The sequence below is a fragment of the Engraulis encrasicolus genome, chromosome 3 (genome assembly GCF_034702125.1).
Source record: "Engraulis encrasicolus isolate BLACKSEA-1 chromosome 3, IST_EnEncr_1.0, whole genome shotgun sequence".
Lineage (NCBI taxonomy): Eukaryota > Metazoa > Chordata > Actinopteri > Clupeiformes > Engraulidae > Engraulis > Engraulis encrasicolus.
Genome location: NC_085859.1, coordinates 39,878,058 through 39,898,057, shown reverse-complemented (window position 1 = coordinate 39,898,057; position 20,000 = coordinate 39,878,058). Strand labels below are relative to the sequence as shown.

The 20,000-nt window shown below is 44.0% G+C and overlaps 1 protein-coding gene across 1 annotated transcript in view; it reads left to right on the top strand.

The window, feature by feature from the left end:
* nos1 (nitric oxide synthase 1 (neuronal)) overlaps positions 1 to 20,000 on the top strand; it is an 81,677-nt gene that overhangs the window by 8,209 nt on the left and 53,468 nt on the right. Inside the window, exons 3-4 of the mRNA XM_063193933.1 lie at positions 13,445 to 13,585; positions 18,470 to 18,615. Coding sequence (XP_063050003.1) covers positions 13,445 to 13,585; positions 18,470 to 18,615 — 287 coding nt within the window. The remainder of the gene's footprint in view (positions 1 to 13,444; positions 13,586 to 18,469; positions 18,616 to 20,000) is intronic.

Here is a 20,000-nt window from a genome sequence, read left to right as displayed (position 1 = left end):
TGTGTGTGAGTGAGAGAGAGAGAGAGAGAGAGAGAGAGAGAGAGAGAGAGAGAGAGAGAGAGAGAGATTGAGAAACTTAACAGAACGGCACAAAGAAGAGAGAGAGAAATTGACGGACGGGCAAAAAGATAAAGACAGACACTGGACAGAGAGAGGCAGGGAGAGAGTGAAGGAAGGAGGGAGAGAGAGCGCGAGAGTGAGAGAGATAGGGAAAGAGAGAGACAGAGAGACAGACAGACAGATGCGAGTGAGAGCGAAAGACAGACAGAGCGATGCAGAGAGTAATAGAGACAGATAGACCGAGGGATGGAGAGAGAGATAGCGAGATTTCATTTTTAACACATCATTTATTGTAACACCTTCACTGGTTCACATTACAGGACGCAGCCATCTCCATTGGTCCAAATCCTTCTCCGTCATGAATGCAGCATAACTTACAGACCCCCCCCACACAAACACCCCATCATCATCTTGTGAACGCATTATTACCAAATGAAGCGTTTATTCTTTCCCAATACCACCAATTGACTTGCATTGACTTTTCCCCAAATGTTTTTCCCCAAAAAGGGGCGTAAGGCACGTGGCACACGTCACACTGTTTATACGTATAGAGGGATAGAGGGATGGAGAGAGAGAGAGAGAGAGAGGAAGAGAGAGGCAGATGCCTGTGCTGAGCTGGTGTTGGGCCACTTGTGGAGCGCGTGCCACTAATCCTCCAATGGACTGGGGGAGAAATAGGGCCCGGGCACTTTTGGCTTAAAGGGGCCCCTCATTATTAGTGACGCAGAACTGGCTCACCAGTGGGCCCCGCACCCTCGTAGGCCTCTATTTTCAGAAATGTTAAAAAAAAGTATATATTTTTTTTAGGGGTGGGCATAGATTAATTTTTTTAATCTAGATTAATCTCACTGTAATTTTGAAATTAATCTAGATTAATCTAGATTAATCTATATCAAAATGGCTCATTCAGAAATGGCGCGCTAGCGAAATAATGCCGGAAAAAAACCCTTTTTTTTCCAAAATGCATCTTATCTTCAAAAAATGGTCATGTTGATACTTGGTGATGAAAAAAAACGCACTGCAATATGTGCAAAGTGTGTCCAATAGGAAGCATTTACAGTTATAAGATACTGAAATTTCAAAATTAACGGCGCTATAACTTGTAGAGGCAAATACAGATCAATCTATCAAACAATTAGGCTATTTAAACAAAATGACCTCAACAATTCAGCATTTCTAATAGAGAGAGAGAGAGAGAGAGAGAGAGAGAGAGAGAGAGAGAGAATCTGCCACTGACTGTTAAAAAGAGCAGCGGCTCCTTTAAGAGAGGGAGGAGCTCTGCGCACAGTAAGCTCAGCAGCCCTCAGCAGAGGCAGGCTACTGGATATGTAGAACCAACAGCACTGGCCCACGGCAATTTGGCCTAAACCTGACAGTTGTTCTCAGAGTTAGAATGCCAGAGGAGTTACAACTCGAAATTAATTCAGTTTGCAAAAAAAAATCAAGCGCGACAACCGCGAGGTTTATTACCGTCTGACATGAGAATATCTCACTGAGTCGCAAATGCGCGAATGCAACACAAACATTCAGCGAGAGTATATTGGCAGTTTCAGTTTGACAATCTTCAAAATGCATATCGCACGGAATATTTTGCAATTATGGCACAGGCAAGATTTCTGGAAGTTGTTTATGTGTTCCATGCAATGCGAGAGGAAATGTAGGCTATGTCGGGCTGGTAGGCTACTCACACACAATAATGTCTCTATGCTTCACCTCAAACAATAACATCTCTTTAGTCTACCACTTATGAAAAAGCACTCAAACAACACCTACCACGGCAGAGGGATTAATGTTTTCAGCATGCAAACACTGTTCATATTTAGTAGGTCTGCTGAAGCAACAGGTGGAGAGGAGAAAGCGACTGGAGCGCAGTCTGAAAGCGTCTGTCAATGGAACGCTATGGTGATGTGCATACCAAAACCCATATTTTGAGAATAGATTAACGTGCGATATTTTCTTTATCGCGCGACAAGAGTCTCACATTATCGCAGCACGTTAACGCCGATAACGGCCCACCACTAATTTTTTTACATTTCTGAAAATAGGGGCCCACGAGAGTGCGGGGCCCACCGGGAAATGCCCGCTATGCCAGATGGCCACTAATCCTCCGGTGGTGAGCGAGTCAAATCCTTCCACTTATGACGTGTGGGCCCCTTCAAACACCACAGCACCGGATGGTGGCCAGCAGTGACGACCAAGAGGAGTAATGAATACATACAGCTGCAGCCGGCACCAGGACACACACACACACACACACACACACACACACACACACACACACACACACACACACACACACACACTCTAACGCACGCACGCACACACACACACACACACACATACACACATAAACTAACGTACGCACACACACACACATAAACTAGCGCATGCACACGCACGCACGCACACACATACACACACTAACGCATGCACACACACACACACACAGACACACACACACACACACATACGTAAACCTATGCACGCACACACGCACGCACACACTCACACATAAACTAACGCATGCACGCACACAGACACTCACACACACACACACCTAAAACTAATGCACACACACACAAACACACACACTAGCGCATGCACACACACGAACACTGATGCACAGACAAAGCCGTACACACACACACACACACACACACACACACACACACACACACACACACACACACACACACACACTAGTCAATCCCTTTGCTGTATACCTATAATCATAACTTAGCCTACTGTTTTGAAGTACTCAACCAAAAACATTGCAAAGGTTGCATACTTCGTTCTCACGGACCTGTTTTTTTCTTCTTGTCGATTGATTAGGCCAGTGGTTCTTAACCTGGGGTGCGGGCACCTCCTGGGGGTGCGCCAGAATTTCCAGGGGGTGCACGGAATTTTGTATGTGAAGAGGTTATAACCAAAATTGTACTTGCAAATATTATAATTAGGCCAAATTACAGTAAGTCAAAATTAAACAAGTTTTGGTCCCCATTTCAATCCATTGAGGTATTGATTCATGTCTCAAGCGAGAATCATTGTAATTAATCATCAATCAATAATCATTTATCATTTTTTAGTGCATATACTGTACACATGTAGAAGTTTGTGTTGGGGGTGCGTGGCTTGTCTTCGGCACAGGTAAGGGGGTGCGCTTAGAAAAAAAGGTTAAGAACCACTGGATTAGGGCAATACTTGTTAGTACACTTGTTGGGCGAAAGTCTTGGTGCTCCGGTATTTGAGCGAAGCAATGTATATTTTAGATAGGTCGCTAGTGCCTATGGTGCTGCTTATGAGCAGACTGGTGTGGTTCTGATCTGTGGGTCTGTGGTCTCTGATGGCGGAGAGAATGAGAGAGAGAGAGAGAGAGAGAGAGAGAGAGAGAGAGAGAGAGAGAGAGAGAGAGAGACAGATAGAGACATAGACAGACTTGGTAGGGACACCCCACTACCTTGGCAGCGTCTGTTGAGGAGGCGAGAGGTTTGAGATGCTCTGGGGTGCATTTCTCAAAACCGAAGTTGCTTACTACATTAGCTACTTTGTTGTTTTCAATGCATTTTCCCATTGACAACTACCCAAGTTGCTAACGGGCAAACAACTATGCTTTTGAGAAATGCACCCCTGATTTGCAGCTAAAACATCAAAACTCCATCGCTCTCCAGGTAATACTCAGGTGTGCACTTCAAACGACGGATTAGGAGTCACACGCATGCACCATGTGTTCCGCACACCCAAAGCCGGGGTGCACATTAAAGTGATCGGGAGTTTTCCCGGCCCAAACCATCGACGTGGCCCACGGCGACAACTAATTTTAACTGTTTTTTTTTGGTCACTTCTTGTGTCTTATTCTTGCATTAATATCAATTAAGTTGCAACCGCCAGCTGCATCATAGTGGATTAAATAGGTCCAGAGCCCCTTCCTAGAAAATCTGTGGTTCTACTACCATGTAAGCAGCATAATTCCTCCCGACCCCTCCCACGTGTTTCAGATGGTTTGGCCCAAGGCTCGGCTATTTAAATCACACTGGCGCGAAACAGAGCGTCAGTGATGGAAAGCTGAAAGAGGCTGGGTGGAACGGAGAGGGCTAAAATTAAAAAAAGAAAGGCAGTGGCAGCCAAATGTTCCAAATTAACTGACATCTTCTCATGACAAGCTTGTAGGTTACTGAAAGCGATATACAGATAATTGGCCTGGTTGTGAATTTTATCATATAACGTGGCGAGCGTTTGCAACTGTCACAACTGTCAACTTACTGTCAACTTTTAAAAATGTCACAATGTAGGCTATAGGATTAACTATGCTTTAAAGTGCATTCCTATTTCCGTAGAATAACCGAAAACTTGTTGCTTTACATGCCAGTTAACCATTTTGATGAACAGATTGCCAAACACTTCATCACGCTTAATTTGTAGCCTACCACCAGCGCGCACAGGTTAACGTAATAGACATATTAGACTCTAGCCTATGCAAATAGGCTATAACGTGGCGATGTTTGCGATGTCAAATCAACTGTCAACTTACTGTCAGCTTTTAAAATGTCACAATGTACTGTAGGCTTTATGGCCTATGCTATGGTTTAGAAGTGTATTTTAATTGCTTTACATTAGGCTACATTCCATTTGATGAAGAGAGTTGCCAAACGCTTCATCACACATTACCTTGCATTACCACCGGCACGCACTATCAGTTATTAACGCAATATATTACTAGGGGCTATTGAATTTGTTGTTAAATAGGCTATTTGTTATTAAATGCACATCAAACATGCTGTTTAAATCATTTATAAGTGCTGCATACCAATATTGCTCTTGGTTCGCGCACACGGGGACAGTTTAGTTGTCTTTTTAAAAATTAATTACTGGAGAGTTTGCACATTCTATCCGCGGAATCAGCATCGTGAAAGCCCTCAGCGAATGACCATTCATTGTAATGTGAGCTGAGCCCCTTCACGCCCGCGGGAACGTTCGCCTACATCCCGTGCTTGCAGTGTGTATCCTCAAGGAACGGAATCCTTACATTTGCCGTTTTTGATAGACAGTTACAAAGTCGCGGTCATACTTCAGCTCCTCTGCATCTGTAGCCTATTTCGTCTCGCTGTTATAGCGTGCAGCATTTCCACAGGTGCGCAAACATCAACTCAATATGAAATATCTTCTTTAGCCTATGGAATGCTTTCTAGCATCAGCGCAGCAGGCCACTGATGATCCAGATGAAGGCAGGAGTACTGAAGGGCCAGGTAGAGGAAGAGAGTTAGTCAAAATAGATGTTTATGATGATAGGCCTATAAAATATGGCATAGTCTACAGAAGAAAACTATGATATGTGTAGATTAAATCGTGTAGATGATTTAACAAAGCCATAATTAAATAAGTAAACAAATAAGTGAATGAAAGGATAGGCTGTATGCAGAATGCAGTAGGCATGGAGCCCAGGACCACAGTGGAAACGGGTAGCAGGATTTAAGATGAACTAATTGCTGAAAATGCATCAAAATACGACCAAATGAAACAGGCAATCACTGTTTAATCAATAATTGTCTATGAAGCCTACATTACTTTTTAATTGTTAATTAAAATCGTTAGGCCTACATTTAATTTAATTGTTAAATTTAATAATAGGCCTAGGCTATAGGGAAGTCAGATGCTAAGAGGGAGGCGTGCATTTTGTCCTCCGTATCAGAGTGGCCTGAATTTGAATTAAATTCCCGGACTGAGAAAAGGGTCCAATCCGGGCCGGGTTGTATTCACGCAGCGTAAATGCAAAACGGCAAAACAATGAGTACAGTATGACATTGGCGCATGGAGAAACTATAGGCATAGGCCCCCATGAAGCCATTTATATTTTGAGAAATAAGGCTACATAAGATTTTACCCATGACATGTATAATAGTAGTACATTGTCATTTATATTATGAAATAAAAATGCAGTACAGTGAATCATTTGTGTTTACAACACAGTTTCATTCGTCCCTCATGCAGGGGTCTATGTAATGAAAAAAATTATGAAACAAGATAGGAGCAGAGATAAGAATTTAAAAGCACTGTGAAACTAGACTGCCTGTGCAGTCGCCTTCGACTGCTTAGGGTATATCCCCGAAACGCGACGCTTCCAGTCCCCCATCATTCCTACCACTCCCGTCCACCATTTCGTAAACGTATATGATACATACAGACGTGACATGACGTGCATAGGCTTAAAACCAAATGACTATTGTGAAAATGAAGCAAAAAATGGGGCAAATGGTAATACTGTTTTAATGGTTCACCACATTAGGTACAGTGTAATAACCAGTGTAACAATATTTAATACAATGTAATACCATTGCAACACCGCCATTTTTTTTACTTACATCATGTGTTTGTGCGTAAGTGGTATTACATGGTATTGCATATTGTTACACTGGTATTACACTATATTACATGGTATTGCATACTGTTACACTCGTTATTACACTATATTACATGGTATTGCATATTGTTACACTGGTATTACACTATATTACATGGTATTAAATATTGTTACCATTGGCTATTACACTGTACCTAATATGGTTAGATTCACTTGAAATGGTGAACCATAAGGTGTTACCGGGCAAATCAATCCACCCAGTCAGAAGTTATGGGCCAAATGAAAAAATTCCGCCATTTTGAAAAGTGTTGTCTTCCAAACTCGAATCAGTTCATGAACCTACCCTAGAGCATTCACAAACAAAATCTGGGACAAATCCATCCACCCGGTCAGTAGTTATGGGCCAAACAATAATTCGGCCATCTTGAATTCAGCCATCTTGAAAGTGTTGACCTCCAAACTCGAATCAGTTCATGAACCTACCCTAGAGCATTCACACACCAAATCTGGGACAAATCCATCTACCCGGTCAGAAGTTATGGACCAAACAAAAATTCGGCCATCTTGAATTCAGCCATCTTGAAAGTGTTGACCTCCCAACTCCAAGCAATTCATGAACCTACCCTAAAGCATTCACACACCAAATCTGGGACAAATCCATCCACCCGGTCAGAAGTTATGGGCCAAACAATAATTCGGCCATCTTGAATTCAGCCATCTTGAAAGTGTTGACCTCCAAACTCGAATCAGTTCATGAACCTGCCCTAGAGCATTCACCCAAAAAAATCTGGGACAAATCCAAACATCCGTTCAAAAGTTATCGCGTTAACACGAAAGACCTTACGCGGCGGCGGCGGCGGCGGACGCGGCGGACGCGGCGGACGCGGCGGACGCGGCGGCGGCGCACGCAAAACCATTACATCCCCGACGCTCCGCGTTTCGGGGATATAATTAACGCATAGACAAAAAGGGTCTAAGAGGGTAGGCTATGCCTTTTCCCCCCACACACATAGGCGTAGGCCTACACATTCAAGCGACTTTGAGTATCATGAAATTATCATTATTATTACATGAGGGGTGCTGGTAACAGGGCCAGTTTTTCAAAATTCCTCCCATTAAAAGGGCTGAACAACATATTACACATTTATGTCACCTAACTAATTACTGTCACCTAACTCATTACAACTGTAAAACAAAGCCTGGGGAGTGTTAGTAAACTCATCCCAACTGTCCCTTCTCTGAAGGTTTTTTATTATTATTCCCAAACCCAAGTTAACTGCAACAACTTGACTAGGCTTTTGATCCCTCTGTCTTACAAGCAGTTGTGGTTTTCTCTATAGGATGTATTACTCCAGGAGGAAAATGCAATGGAAATCGTAATTCATTAACAAAAACGGAAATCGTAAAAAAAAAATTAAAAAAAAGGTTTTTTTTTTACATTTTCGGAAACTATGGCGGCCAAATTTAAACTATGGCGGGCCGCCATAGTTTCCTCAATGTATGGGAAACACTGCCCCCATACTCAAGCAGCTTCACTGGCTCCCCATCAAGTCACGCATTACCTACAAAGTCCTCCTCCTAACCTTCAAGTCCCTCCATGGTCTGGCACCCCACTACCTCACTGACCTCCTTCACCCCTATGACCCCTCAAGATCCCTGCGGTCCTCTTCCAAGGGCCAGCTGATCGTCCCTCGTGCCAGGCTCAAGGCCACCAGTGACAGAGCCTTCCATGTTGCTGCTCCCATTCTTTGGAACAATCTGCCCGACCACATCCAGAATGCCCCTTCACTGGCCATGTTTAAGCAACACCTTAAGACACATCTCTTCCTGGAGGCTTATGGCTGCTAGTTCCACAAGCACTTTCACGCACTCACACACATGCTCACACACTGACGCGCACACACACTCACACTTTCCAACACAACACTCTGTGAAGCGTCCTTGGGTGTTTTGAAAGGCGCTATATAAAACGAAAGTATTATTATTATTATTATTATTATTATTATTATTAGTATTATAAAGCAACCTAAAACCATTTGTGCCAAAACCTTTTTGAAAACGGTGTTCACCTGGTAAAAAGGTATACACCACAAGATGTAGGCAGTTAAGTTCTACAGTTTGGCCTTGGTCTTGGGGTAAGTCACCTGTGGATAGTGGAATAGCCTACAGTAAGAGTGTGGATGTCTGTAAGGGCTGTGATGGTATTGAATCGAATCCTGATTAATCGTGATACGCAGTCACAATACTTAATCGGCATGCAATGGTGCAGTATCGTGATGTGTCCTTTCAAAGTTCTGTTACCCTTAAATCCAGAAAACAACTGCATTATATGATGTGATAGTGCTTCCAAGCTTCAAATCATCATTGTCCATACACTATGACACAATGACTAACCATTCTGTTGGCGCTGATACGTTCATTGACACAAAAACTATGTTATTTTTGCACTTTTGCAACTTATCATAAACTATCATAGTTTTTTATATATATTTTTATTGTATAATGTTGGAAAAGGTGAAATAAATGAAGTAATTATCACAATGCATACATGTATCGCAATGCATCATGATAGTATCACATCATGGCATGTGTATTGTGATGCACATCGAATCGTAAACCCCTTGCCAATTCCCACCCCTAGTGTCTGTGCACACTGTGTGCGTTACTGGCTAATAAGCAATAACTGCGTGAAGAGACCCTTCTTCTGTCAAGCCACTTGTCTAGCTGCTGCAAGTGCCTTTTTAGCTCTGCAGGAAACATAATTATGTGGACAGCTCCTTTCATTGCAGATCTTAAATGCGTGTCACTTAATGCATTTCAAGACCTTCTGTTCTTGAGGCTTTGATCATGAGGCCTCGTGATCATGAAACTTTCTTTGACTATCTCTATCTGTATGCACAGAGAAATCCACACCTGTGTGCGTGCGAACACAAACGCACACAGACACGGACACAGACACAGACACAGACACAGACACACACAGACACGGCCATGCCCTCAAGACAACCACTGGTGTGGAACTCAGAGAGAATTCTTATCTCTCACCACATCTTTCATAATCCAATTACAAGGAAATACATTATTCTGAGCATATATACTGTATATGCCAAGAAATGCCTGGCATACCAATCAACACCTGATGCGCTTGTACAGACACAAAACACTGAGGGACAAGATGTACTCTTTTTGTGTCGTCTCACACTATGCACTATCATTATATTTAACTTATTTTCACCTTTCAATCCTCCCAAAAATCTTATTTCTTAGTTATTTAGTTCAAGGTGGGAGGACAGAGACTGCCACTTGTGGTTGAATGGTAGGTAGAGAAAAGAAAAGTAAAATTATCTCCTTTTTTTGCAATATCAGCCCTAAAAACTATTCCAGTTAATACAGTAGTTGAAAATGTACATGCGCATATATTGTAATACACGCACCCAACGACGAGAAGGTGATTTCACTTCTGATTCATTCAAGTCGGACTTGGGCTGCATCCGTTTTTCTCGAATAAGTTTGGCTATATTGCAACGTGCAGCTACATTAGAGACATTTTGGTCACGTTATATGTAGGCATTAAACATCCTCCCAAAGTTCCTACCGTTTCACACAAACACAGCCGTTTTCTGCTGATGATGACTTGACTCTTATCAAAGTTGCTGCTAACTTGAGATCATTTGCTTCATGGCCAACAAAGTTAACAAGACATGATCAAAGCATTGCCTCTTTTCCAGCGGTCGCATCTTTTGTAACAAATTCCAAACTCGTGTCTCGCATCGGATGATTTCATAGTTTATTTAAGTGTAGTGGAGTGCCGACCTTCCATTCTGTATCGCATCGCATAGTCTTGGTAACAGTCAGATGGTCAGAACAACACGTTTATTCCTGACCTGTTTACTTAACAAAACTTGCCTGCTCTTGACATGTTGAGTTTTAAGATTTATTCAATGCTCTGACGGCCAATGTTAGGACGGGAGACAATCGGAAATGCCGCGTGGGAGAGGGATGCGTCTTTGGATGCGTTCACTGTCAACATGCACTGACATGGATCACGGATCTAGCATAGAACTTTTGCGCATCACCTCGCGTGGGCCAGATATGATATTGTGACCATATTTTGTGTTTGAAATGTCTTTTAGACTGATGAATGATGACGAAAATAATGGATTTTTCATTTTATCATGAGAAATGAGCAAATTCCGGGCAATTCCGCGTTTATAACCAAATTCCTTTTTAATGTCTACATTCCGTGATTCCGTCCGTGTTTTCCGTATCGCGGAAATCATAGGGCCCTAAACTCACACACACACACACACACACACACACACACACACACACACACACACACTGTGAGCAAGCGGTCACTTCTCATGTATACGATGACAAGAGTCCGTGGAATTTTAGGGTTCAACACGGCTCCAAACAGTTGAAGTATATTTCAAAGTGTGTTGTTTTTATTTTCCCAAAAATAATCGTGCTCGTGGGCACCACTTAAAATAAATCCCAAGATGGAAACTGACAAAAACAAATATCAATTCAAATCAGGACAGGTAGCCCCATAATGCATGCCATTCCACCAGTGGATCACTGTAATAGTCATTGAAAAGCGATTAGTTGTGTCAACAATGATCGATTCTGCGATCCGAATCGATGTGGGGCATGGACGATCCAGAATCGATCCGGCAAGTTCCAGAATCGTTCCGGCAATTTTTTTAAGTTTCAACTACTTCCATGGATATTTCAGGAGCAAATTAATGTTAAATTAAATAAAAGCACTTCAAAACATTGCAAGACTGATACAGACTGATACAGGAAACAGCCAATAAATTGTTGTTCAGTATCTGACTACTTGAATTGCTTCATCATGGCTGATTAAACATTTGCTTTGCGTTCAGTAGAAATGTACTTCTTGAGCTCACTCACCGCTTTCTCTGGCGACAAGCAGTTACCATTCAGTAGGCCTGTAACAATACACTCAACTCACCTTTTGGTTTGTATCGCGATCTTTGACCTACAGTTAAATACTTCACACGATTTTTGCATCTCATTTTAAGCTTGGAAGCACTATCAGATAGTATCATACGGATGTTTTCTGGACTGAAGGATAACTAAACTTTGAAAGAGCTTTTAACGATACTGCCTCCTTACATCATGATACAGTATTGTGACTCTTCTGAGCGTCACTATTGCTCGGTTCGATCCAATACTGTTATATACATTACATAATGTTTAAGCTGCAGAAGTCAGCTCTCATCAGCTGCTTCCCCAAGCACAAGCTAACTGGGGTTTTTATACAACCTTTATTCACAGGGCTAACCAATCATTCAATAATTGAATGATGAATCCCAACCCTTTTGGCAAAAAGACAAAAACAAAACCACCAGATTAGGCACACACAAGACTATATTTTACGCAAAACAAAAAACCAAACATAAATCCCTAATACATATTCCCAGCACAATATACACCAAACACTCTTTGCACAATGTGATATGATTAAATCATTTCAACACTCTCACAACCCTTTCCCCCTGCCCGCAGTCACCGGGAACGGAACAGTCCCGACAGTGGCGTGCACCCCCACTTGACAGTGCTGACGAGTTGGGAGTTGGGAAGAAAACGAGAGTCTGTTTTCACTTTTAGATTCCGGAGCTGAGCAGCTGGTACCGTGCAGCTTGCTTGCTCCTCAATAAACATTGAAACCGAACAATGTTGTGTGCGCGTGCACGTGTGTGTGTGTGTGTGTGTGTGTGTGTGTGTGTGTGTGTGTGTGTGTGTGTGTGTGTGTGTGTGTGTGTGTGTGTGTGTGTGTGTGTGTGTGTGTGTGTGTGTGTGTGTGTGTGTACGTGTATGTGCGTGCCTGCACAAACTTAGAGAGTACAAACACCATGTTCTAAGTGTACATCAAGTCTTTAAAATCAACCAAACAGTCACACACACACACACACACACACACACACACACACACACACACACACACACACACACACACACACACACACACACACACACACACACACACACACACACACACACACACACACATGCGTGCGTGCGTACATACTCATAGTACATACATACTTGCACAGATACACACCTTAAACAAGTTCATCCAACACAGCTGGTTTGCCTCACACCGATACCCCCAATAGGTGCAGGAGTTAAAGAGCATCTTTGTTCTTTGTGTAGAGTAGACAATTTCGCCACGTCCGCACAATGTGTTGCCCGTAACGTTAGATAACGTCCGTGCACGTGTCGGTGGCAGTTCACTCGCGGGGTGTTGGCCTTCTCCGCTTCGCCTCGCGTGCTAAACGGCCATTGTGTACGGAAATCAAAAGCGATTCAAAGAGATCTCCCGCCTGCCATCGCTTCCACCCACCCAGGACAGTCAGGCAGGCGCACATCACATCAATGACCGCCTTGTATGACATTCAAGCATAGCACAGTCACGCACGCGCCGGAGAAAAATGCTACAATTATGCCGGCATTCAGGTTTGCTGGTAAAGTCTGTAAATTGAGGGGCTTGGGTAGAGATGACAGTGCGATGAATGGGGGGGAGGATTGATTTCCCTTTGATCTCAGTGGACTGCATGCGAGGTCCAGGATCACTTTGCAGGCTCTTCAATAGAAACTTTTTTTTTGTTCTGGACAAAGTGTATTATGTAGCTGAAAAGATGTGCATTTTTTTGTTCTTGAATAGCTTGCTCTCTGTGGCCCGCAGTAGCACTGAACTGGAATTTACTGAGCAATTAGACACGTAAGAGTGCAATGATATCGCTATTGGTTCTATTTGTGTTGCCCTCGTTTTTATCCATAAAGGACTATCGTTTTGCTGCCGATTTTTCCGAGTTCAGTAGACCACTTAGTGGCCTTTCTACTTCTCCTGTTACTGTGTACAGTGTAGAGCGTCATCAAGTTTCGAGCGGTTAAGTGTAGATGGAAGTGCTTTAGTGCAGTATGTCTAAGAGTAGAATGAGCCGATGATTTCTTTTATGTAATGCCTTTCTATCTTTCCTTCTTGCCTTTCTTTCCTAGCCATTTAGCCAAGGGAGGATATCGCCCAACAAGAACCTGCAAAATGGCAGTCCGTCCAAATGCCCTCGCTTCATGAAGGTCAAGAACTGGGAAAGTGGCGCGATGCTCAACGACACTCTGCACCTTAGTGCCAGCAATCAGGTAAGGAAGGAGGCTGTTCCATTGTGCAGCATTTCACTGGCTAGTCACCTGAAGTTTCTGCATAGATTTGAAAGACACTTTAACATGATTGTTCAGCATCACTTTCATTGCCCTTGGGAATGCACACACACACACACACACACACACACACACACACACACACACACACACACACACACACACACACACACACACACACACACACACACACACACACACACACACACACACACACACACACACACACACACACACACACAAACACACACACACAATCACACACATAGGCCTACTGTACATGTATATGCATTCACACATACTGTACATCTTTCATTCCCTCTACTCTTTCATATCTTTACCTTCACCTGTACTGTAGCTCACAAAACACTTCACCCGGCAGAGAGGTGGACGTACTGGCCGTTGCTGCACGTAATTATTTAATAAACATGCCCAGATGTTATTACGACCACGAGTCATGAATCACAGGTGATTTATTGCAGCTCAAGCCCCAATTTAAATGGCCGGCCCAAGCCTCTATGGGGCCCATAGCAAGAATTCATCAGGGGCCCCCATACCACCACCTACTCAGCATCAGATGCTTCACAAGCTTAATTAATTTGCACGAGTGAGGGGTGGGAGCTAAGGACATACAGTAGTTAGGCTGTCTGTAGATTGTGTACCCATCATGCACTGCACTTCTTGGAGCAAAATTTCTCAAACAGAAAGGCATTCATCACTAAGGAATATCTTAGTTTCGTTTAAAAACTATTTCTTGTAGGGTTTTTACAATAAAAGTGGTACATGAAAAAGGACATTGTACCCATAATCATTGAGGTGTGCTCACATATATTCATTTCTTACTGGAACTGTGCTGCTCAAGGGGGCCTCTGGTGGCCTGGGGGCCCTATGCCATAACATAGTTCACGTATGCCTCCGGCTGGCCCTGATCTACGTAGTACCATGGCACATGGCAAATTCAAAATTTAAATTCTTCACTCACCTACTTTACTTTTCTGAACAGTGTGTGTTGATAAAAACACACATACATGCTGTATGTGCCAGATTGTACTAGCCCAGGGGTTAATTTCCATCTGTAATGCAATTGGCAGCTTAGATGGTTAGGATGAATTGCTCAGCCTCACTGTAACCCAACCCCCAATTTAAAATAAATGTGCACCAATGGCACCATGGGAATTTAAATAAATATATATTCAAGATTCAAGATTCAAGATTAGTTTATTACGTCTTATTATAGGTTTGAAGCCTATAAAGAGTAAATATTGTTGGGTTTTTTTGTGTCCTCAAAAAGGGGGGTGGAAAAAAGTGCAAAGAAAGTGCCTTGTTGTCTTCAGCATGAATTCAGTAATCTAACTGCTTGGTGGAAGAAACTACTTTGGAGTCTGGTAGTGTGAGATTAGAGATAGACAAATATGTGTAAATAACAATTCTTTTTGAGAACTATAATTTTAATAGATGACTCGTTGCCTGGGGCGACTGGATTTAGCCAATTGCCAACTGTTTTCCTCATCCCTGGTTGCCATGTTACGGGTATCAGGATTTAAGCATGAGACACGTAAGCGAAGGGATGCAGGAAGCCGGGGCAATCTGCCACAAATGCCGAAAAGCTCACGCAGCAGAGACAAAATTGGAAGCAGCTACCGTCAAAACCAGGGAACCTGCTGTCAGTTTTTTGACAACTCACCTCATCACCCAAAGAAGCTGTTGACAGATTGAAAAAAATGAAAAGACACAAAAAACAAAAACATTAGATATTAAAATAAGTAGATAATATCTACGTATTCATCTCACACGGCACTGTGCAGGAAACACGTAAAGACATCATCCCCTGAAAAAAGCGTCCTTGAGTTGCCATAGCAGCTGTGAGTGAACATTCTAGAGAAAGTTCTACTGTAGAATTCCTGAAATCAGCGGGTGAGTTTTAAAACAAATTGCTTTGGATAAAAGAAGCGTTTGCTAAGTGTAATGTAAGGTAGTGTACTCTGGTTCTAGCACTGATTTGCACCATCCATAGACACCTGCCATCTGGGCACCTCTCCATGCTCACACTCACAGGACAGCTGATTGCCCCCCCCCTCAAGAAATAATAATAGGGGTAAAGAAATAAAAACAGCCCTGGCAGCCCCATCCTCTCCAGCCCTTTTATGACTTATATGTGGTTCCCCGCTCGCTTTCCCTTTTTCTCATGTTGTATGCTCCCAGTGGCATAATTGGCAGTCTGGTGGTGACTTATTCGACTTCATTATTAGCCGACAGGACGTCGCGGGCGGGACGTGGTGTGAGCAGCCGCTGCTGCGAATTGAATGAGTGAGTGAGTGAGTGAGTAAGCGGCTCTCAAAGAGGGGAGGGAAGGGAAAGCAAAGCAAGGAAAGGCAGCTGCTTGGCACGAGTCCCCCCCCCCTTTTAGTGTGCTGCTATGACTGGCGGAAGCGTTCAAGCGCAAACGATTCCTTTAGTTTTATTTTAAAATCCCGCCGCCATATCCCAACCCCCCAAAACCCCCCCGCACACACACAAACACACACATCCCCCTCATCCCTACTTTCCCCACTCCATCCCTCCTTCTCTCTCTCTCTTTCAACACCATATTTCTTTTCTTATTTGCCTTTGTAAGTGACTCTGTCCAATCAGTGTGTCAGCCTGTCAGTGCGTCAGCCCAGTGAAGTTGGGACACCAAATCAATGGGTAATTTAGTGCGACAGTTCATTTAGGCAGTGCAACCAGTCCATAGAAAAGAGACTTGTCCTTTGAGTTCGTGATATGAAATGTTTCCTCTGTCCTTTTGTCGAGTAGTAAAGAGTAGAGAGTAGAGTAGAGTATCATGTATTAATCCCGAGGGAAATTAAGGTGTCCAGTAGCATACATGCCTAAATGCAGAAGAAGACACTAGGGTGAATCCCATTACACCCCTTAGCCCAACGCTGATCCCCTTTGCCTCCGTTTTGCACGTCCACGTGTAGGCGTAGTGCCATCCCGATTCACGTTCAGGCAGAGGGGTAGGGGTTCGGCGAAGGGCTTTCATCCCCTCCGCTCGGAGATTTTCAGACACCTCACTCCACGGACGGAGGGCTTCGACAGATTTCCTTGAATGCATTGCGATTGCATTTAAAAATGGGCGGCAAACCGCAGCATCCACAACAGCACACGAGATTAAGTATTTTCGCCGCAATTGTCGGTTTTAAAGTGGTAATAATTATTCCATTGTACTAAGTTTAACATTGTCCTAATGTGTGATGGACCTTTTCTCCGTGAAACGCACATCAAAAAAACGCTATTAACGTCAACCTAACGCATGGAATTAGTGACAACTGTGAGTGTCATTCCGTGATTGTTGAAGGGGCATCCCAATCCATAGGGGTTGCGTTTCAAGCCCTACACCTTGCGACTTTGTTTGAAAGCATGAGGGGCAAGAGGAAGGCAAAGGGGTAGGGGTGGAGATTAGTAATGGGAAAGGCCCAAAGACATTACACACAACATTGCACATAAATTAACCATACATGTATTCAAAAAGTCTCTCACCCCCACACACGCGCGCGCACACACACAAACGCACACACACACACACACACACACACACACACACACACACACACACACACACACACACACACACACACACACACACACACACACACACACACACACACACACAAACACACACGAGATTCATGAGTTTTTAGGTGCTTTTTTTTGGGCTTTGGGTCAACTGTTGGCAAGCTGCTGAGCTACATTTGCCCAACAGTCCGAGTGGTTGGTTTGGTGTGACAGTATCCGGACTTTGTTTTTAGCCGTGTTGCGTTTAGCGTTAAATGTGCACTTGGGGCATGCTTCCACATTTCCTGCCCCCCCCCCCTCCACCCCCACCCCCCCTAAATATATTCTACACATTAGCATTCAGCGTAATGTGACAGCGCACATCAGGTCTAATCTCATAACGCTGACCATCCAAACACTCGCTCTTGGCATTGGATCATTTTTTCCCACTTATCTCTTCTTCTATCTTCTATCTCAGTGGATATTCTCTCTCTCTCTCTCTCTCTCTCTATTTCTCTCTCTCTGTCTCTCTCTGCTTTTCTCTGTTCATCTGAGCTCGATGGCTGGGCATGCATGCCACATCTCAAGTAGACGGAAGACATGCTTTATCTGCTCCGTGTTTGTCTGGGCATGATCAGCCCGATAAACACATTAGGACTCATTAAATCTCATCGGGCTCACTGTGCAATTAGGTCATGGTCCACTCTGTGGTCTTCAGCACTCCATACAATGTGTGAGATGGATGGAGAGATCATTTGAAAAGAGAGAGAAAGAGGGGAGGGGGAGATGTCTATCTATTTAAAGACATCTATAGAGGTGAAGAGAGAAATACAGGGACTGCATAAAGGAAGTGACAAAAATGGATGGATGCTGAGAATGATGGAAAGAGAGGGGGTGACACAAAGAAATGAGAGGAGAAAGAGAGATAGAGAGGTGAAACAGAGAAATGCATATGACTGAGAAATGGAATATGCATAGGGAGTGAGAAGTGCTGCTTTTCTCTGTGTGTTTCTCAGTTTCATTAAAATGAGTGTGTGTCTGTGTGTTTGCGCACATACATTTACTGTGTGTGTGTGTGTGTGTGTGTGCGTGCGTGCGTGCGTGCGTGCGTGCGCGCGTGCGTGTGTGTGTGTGTGTGTGTGTGTGTGTGTGTGTGTGTGCGTGCATGTGTGTGTGTGCGCGCGCGCGCGCGTGTGTGTGTGTGTTTCCATGCATATGTGTGTGTGTGTGCTTGCGCACGTGTGTGTGTGTGTGCGCATATGTGTGTGTGCGTGCGCGCGCATGCATGCGTGTGCGTGTGTGTGTGTGTGTGCCTGTACTGTGCGTCCCCAGGTGCCCATCTGCACAGAGAAGGTTTGCCTGGGTTCCATCATGACGCCAAACACACACGGCCGCAAGCCGGATGAGGTGCGCACCAAAGAGGAGCTGCTGCCCCTGGCCACAGACTTTATCAACCAGTACTACTCCTCCATCAAAAGGCAAGACCAGACTTCCACCTCCCACTAATACCTAACCCCCCTAACCACAACCTCCTCGTACCACCTCCTCACCACCTCCTCCCATCCCACCACCTCCTCCTACCACCACCTCCTCACCACTTCCTAACCCCACCACCCTTACCACCAGCGCCTCCTCCTACCACCGCCTCTATCCCCTCACCCTACCCCCTACCACCACCTCCCGTTGTTCTTCTACCTCATCTTCCACCTCTCTGTGTCTTCTCACCAACACCTCCTGCCCTTGTCTTCCCCCCCTCGTCATCTCCCCTACGCCACCTCGTCATCTTTATCTTCTTTCCTTCTCTACTTGTTCTGTCACCACCACTTCCCACCATTACCCACCTCTCCTTGTACTCCCACCACCACCTCATCAACCCCCCTGGCTTCTCCTCACCCCTCTAGCTGGAAAAGAGATAAAGAGAGAGAGAGAGCTGTGTAAAGACTCTCCTTGTTCGTCCATCCATTCCCCTTATCTTCCCACTATCACCTCTTTGCTCTCCCACCTCCTCCCCCTTGCCTTGCTCTCCCCCTCCACCACCTTCTCCTCTTGTTCTCTCCCACTTCCTGGTCGTGTCCTTCCATCCCTTCCCTCTTTCCCTTGGCCTCCCATCCTCTGTCCTTTGTAAGCTTTACAGTATTAATTAACCCATTTTGGCCTGATGACTCATATGTTGTTTGACCTTTGGTGCCTGGAGACACATATACGCTGCATTGAGGCCCTTGAGATTTTAGCTTTTTTAATAACAATGTGGGTATGTTACATTATAATGCAATATGAGGGCCTTAGGGTTTAAATGCAACTTATTTCACGTTTTTATGTGCATCAGAGACTGAGATTTTTAGGTTTTTATAGACTGAGGGCAACTTTCCCAACAAGGGCTTATGCATTCATCAAGCATTTTTTGCAGGTGCTTTAGGCATTCATGGGTTAAACACTTAGACAATTGAATTTAACACTCATAGAGTATAGTGGAAGTGTTGAATGAACACTGTTTTATATACAGTACCTTGCCCTTAAATCACCTCCTTGTCGTCGTCCTCCTCCTTCTCCTCATCCTCATCCTCCCCTTGTCCTTCTGCTTCTATCACCTCCTTCTTGTATCCCCTCTCCATGTCCTCCCTCTAATCTCCCACTGGTTCTGTCAACGGATGAAAAAAACACTCTCTTGGTTATCGATTTTTCCTTTTGAAACTAGTGAGAGATGTGAAATAGATAGGTGTTGTTAGCTTTTGCACATTTTCCGATGTGCCACACACACAGACTGCATTTTGACCCTTTTCTATATGAGCGGGCTTGTGTGTTTGTGTGTACGTGTGAATTAGTGTGTCTTTGTAATGTGCACATTCATGCTATGAGTGTATCT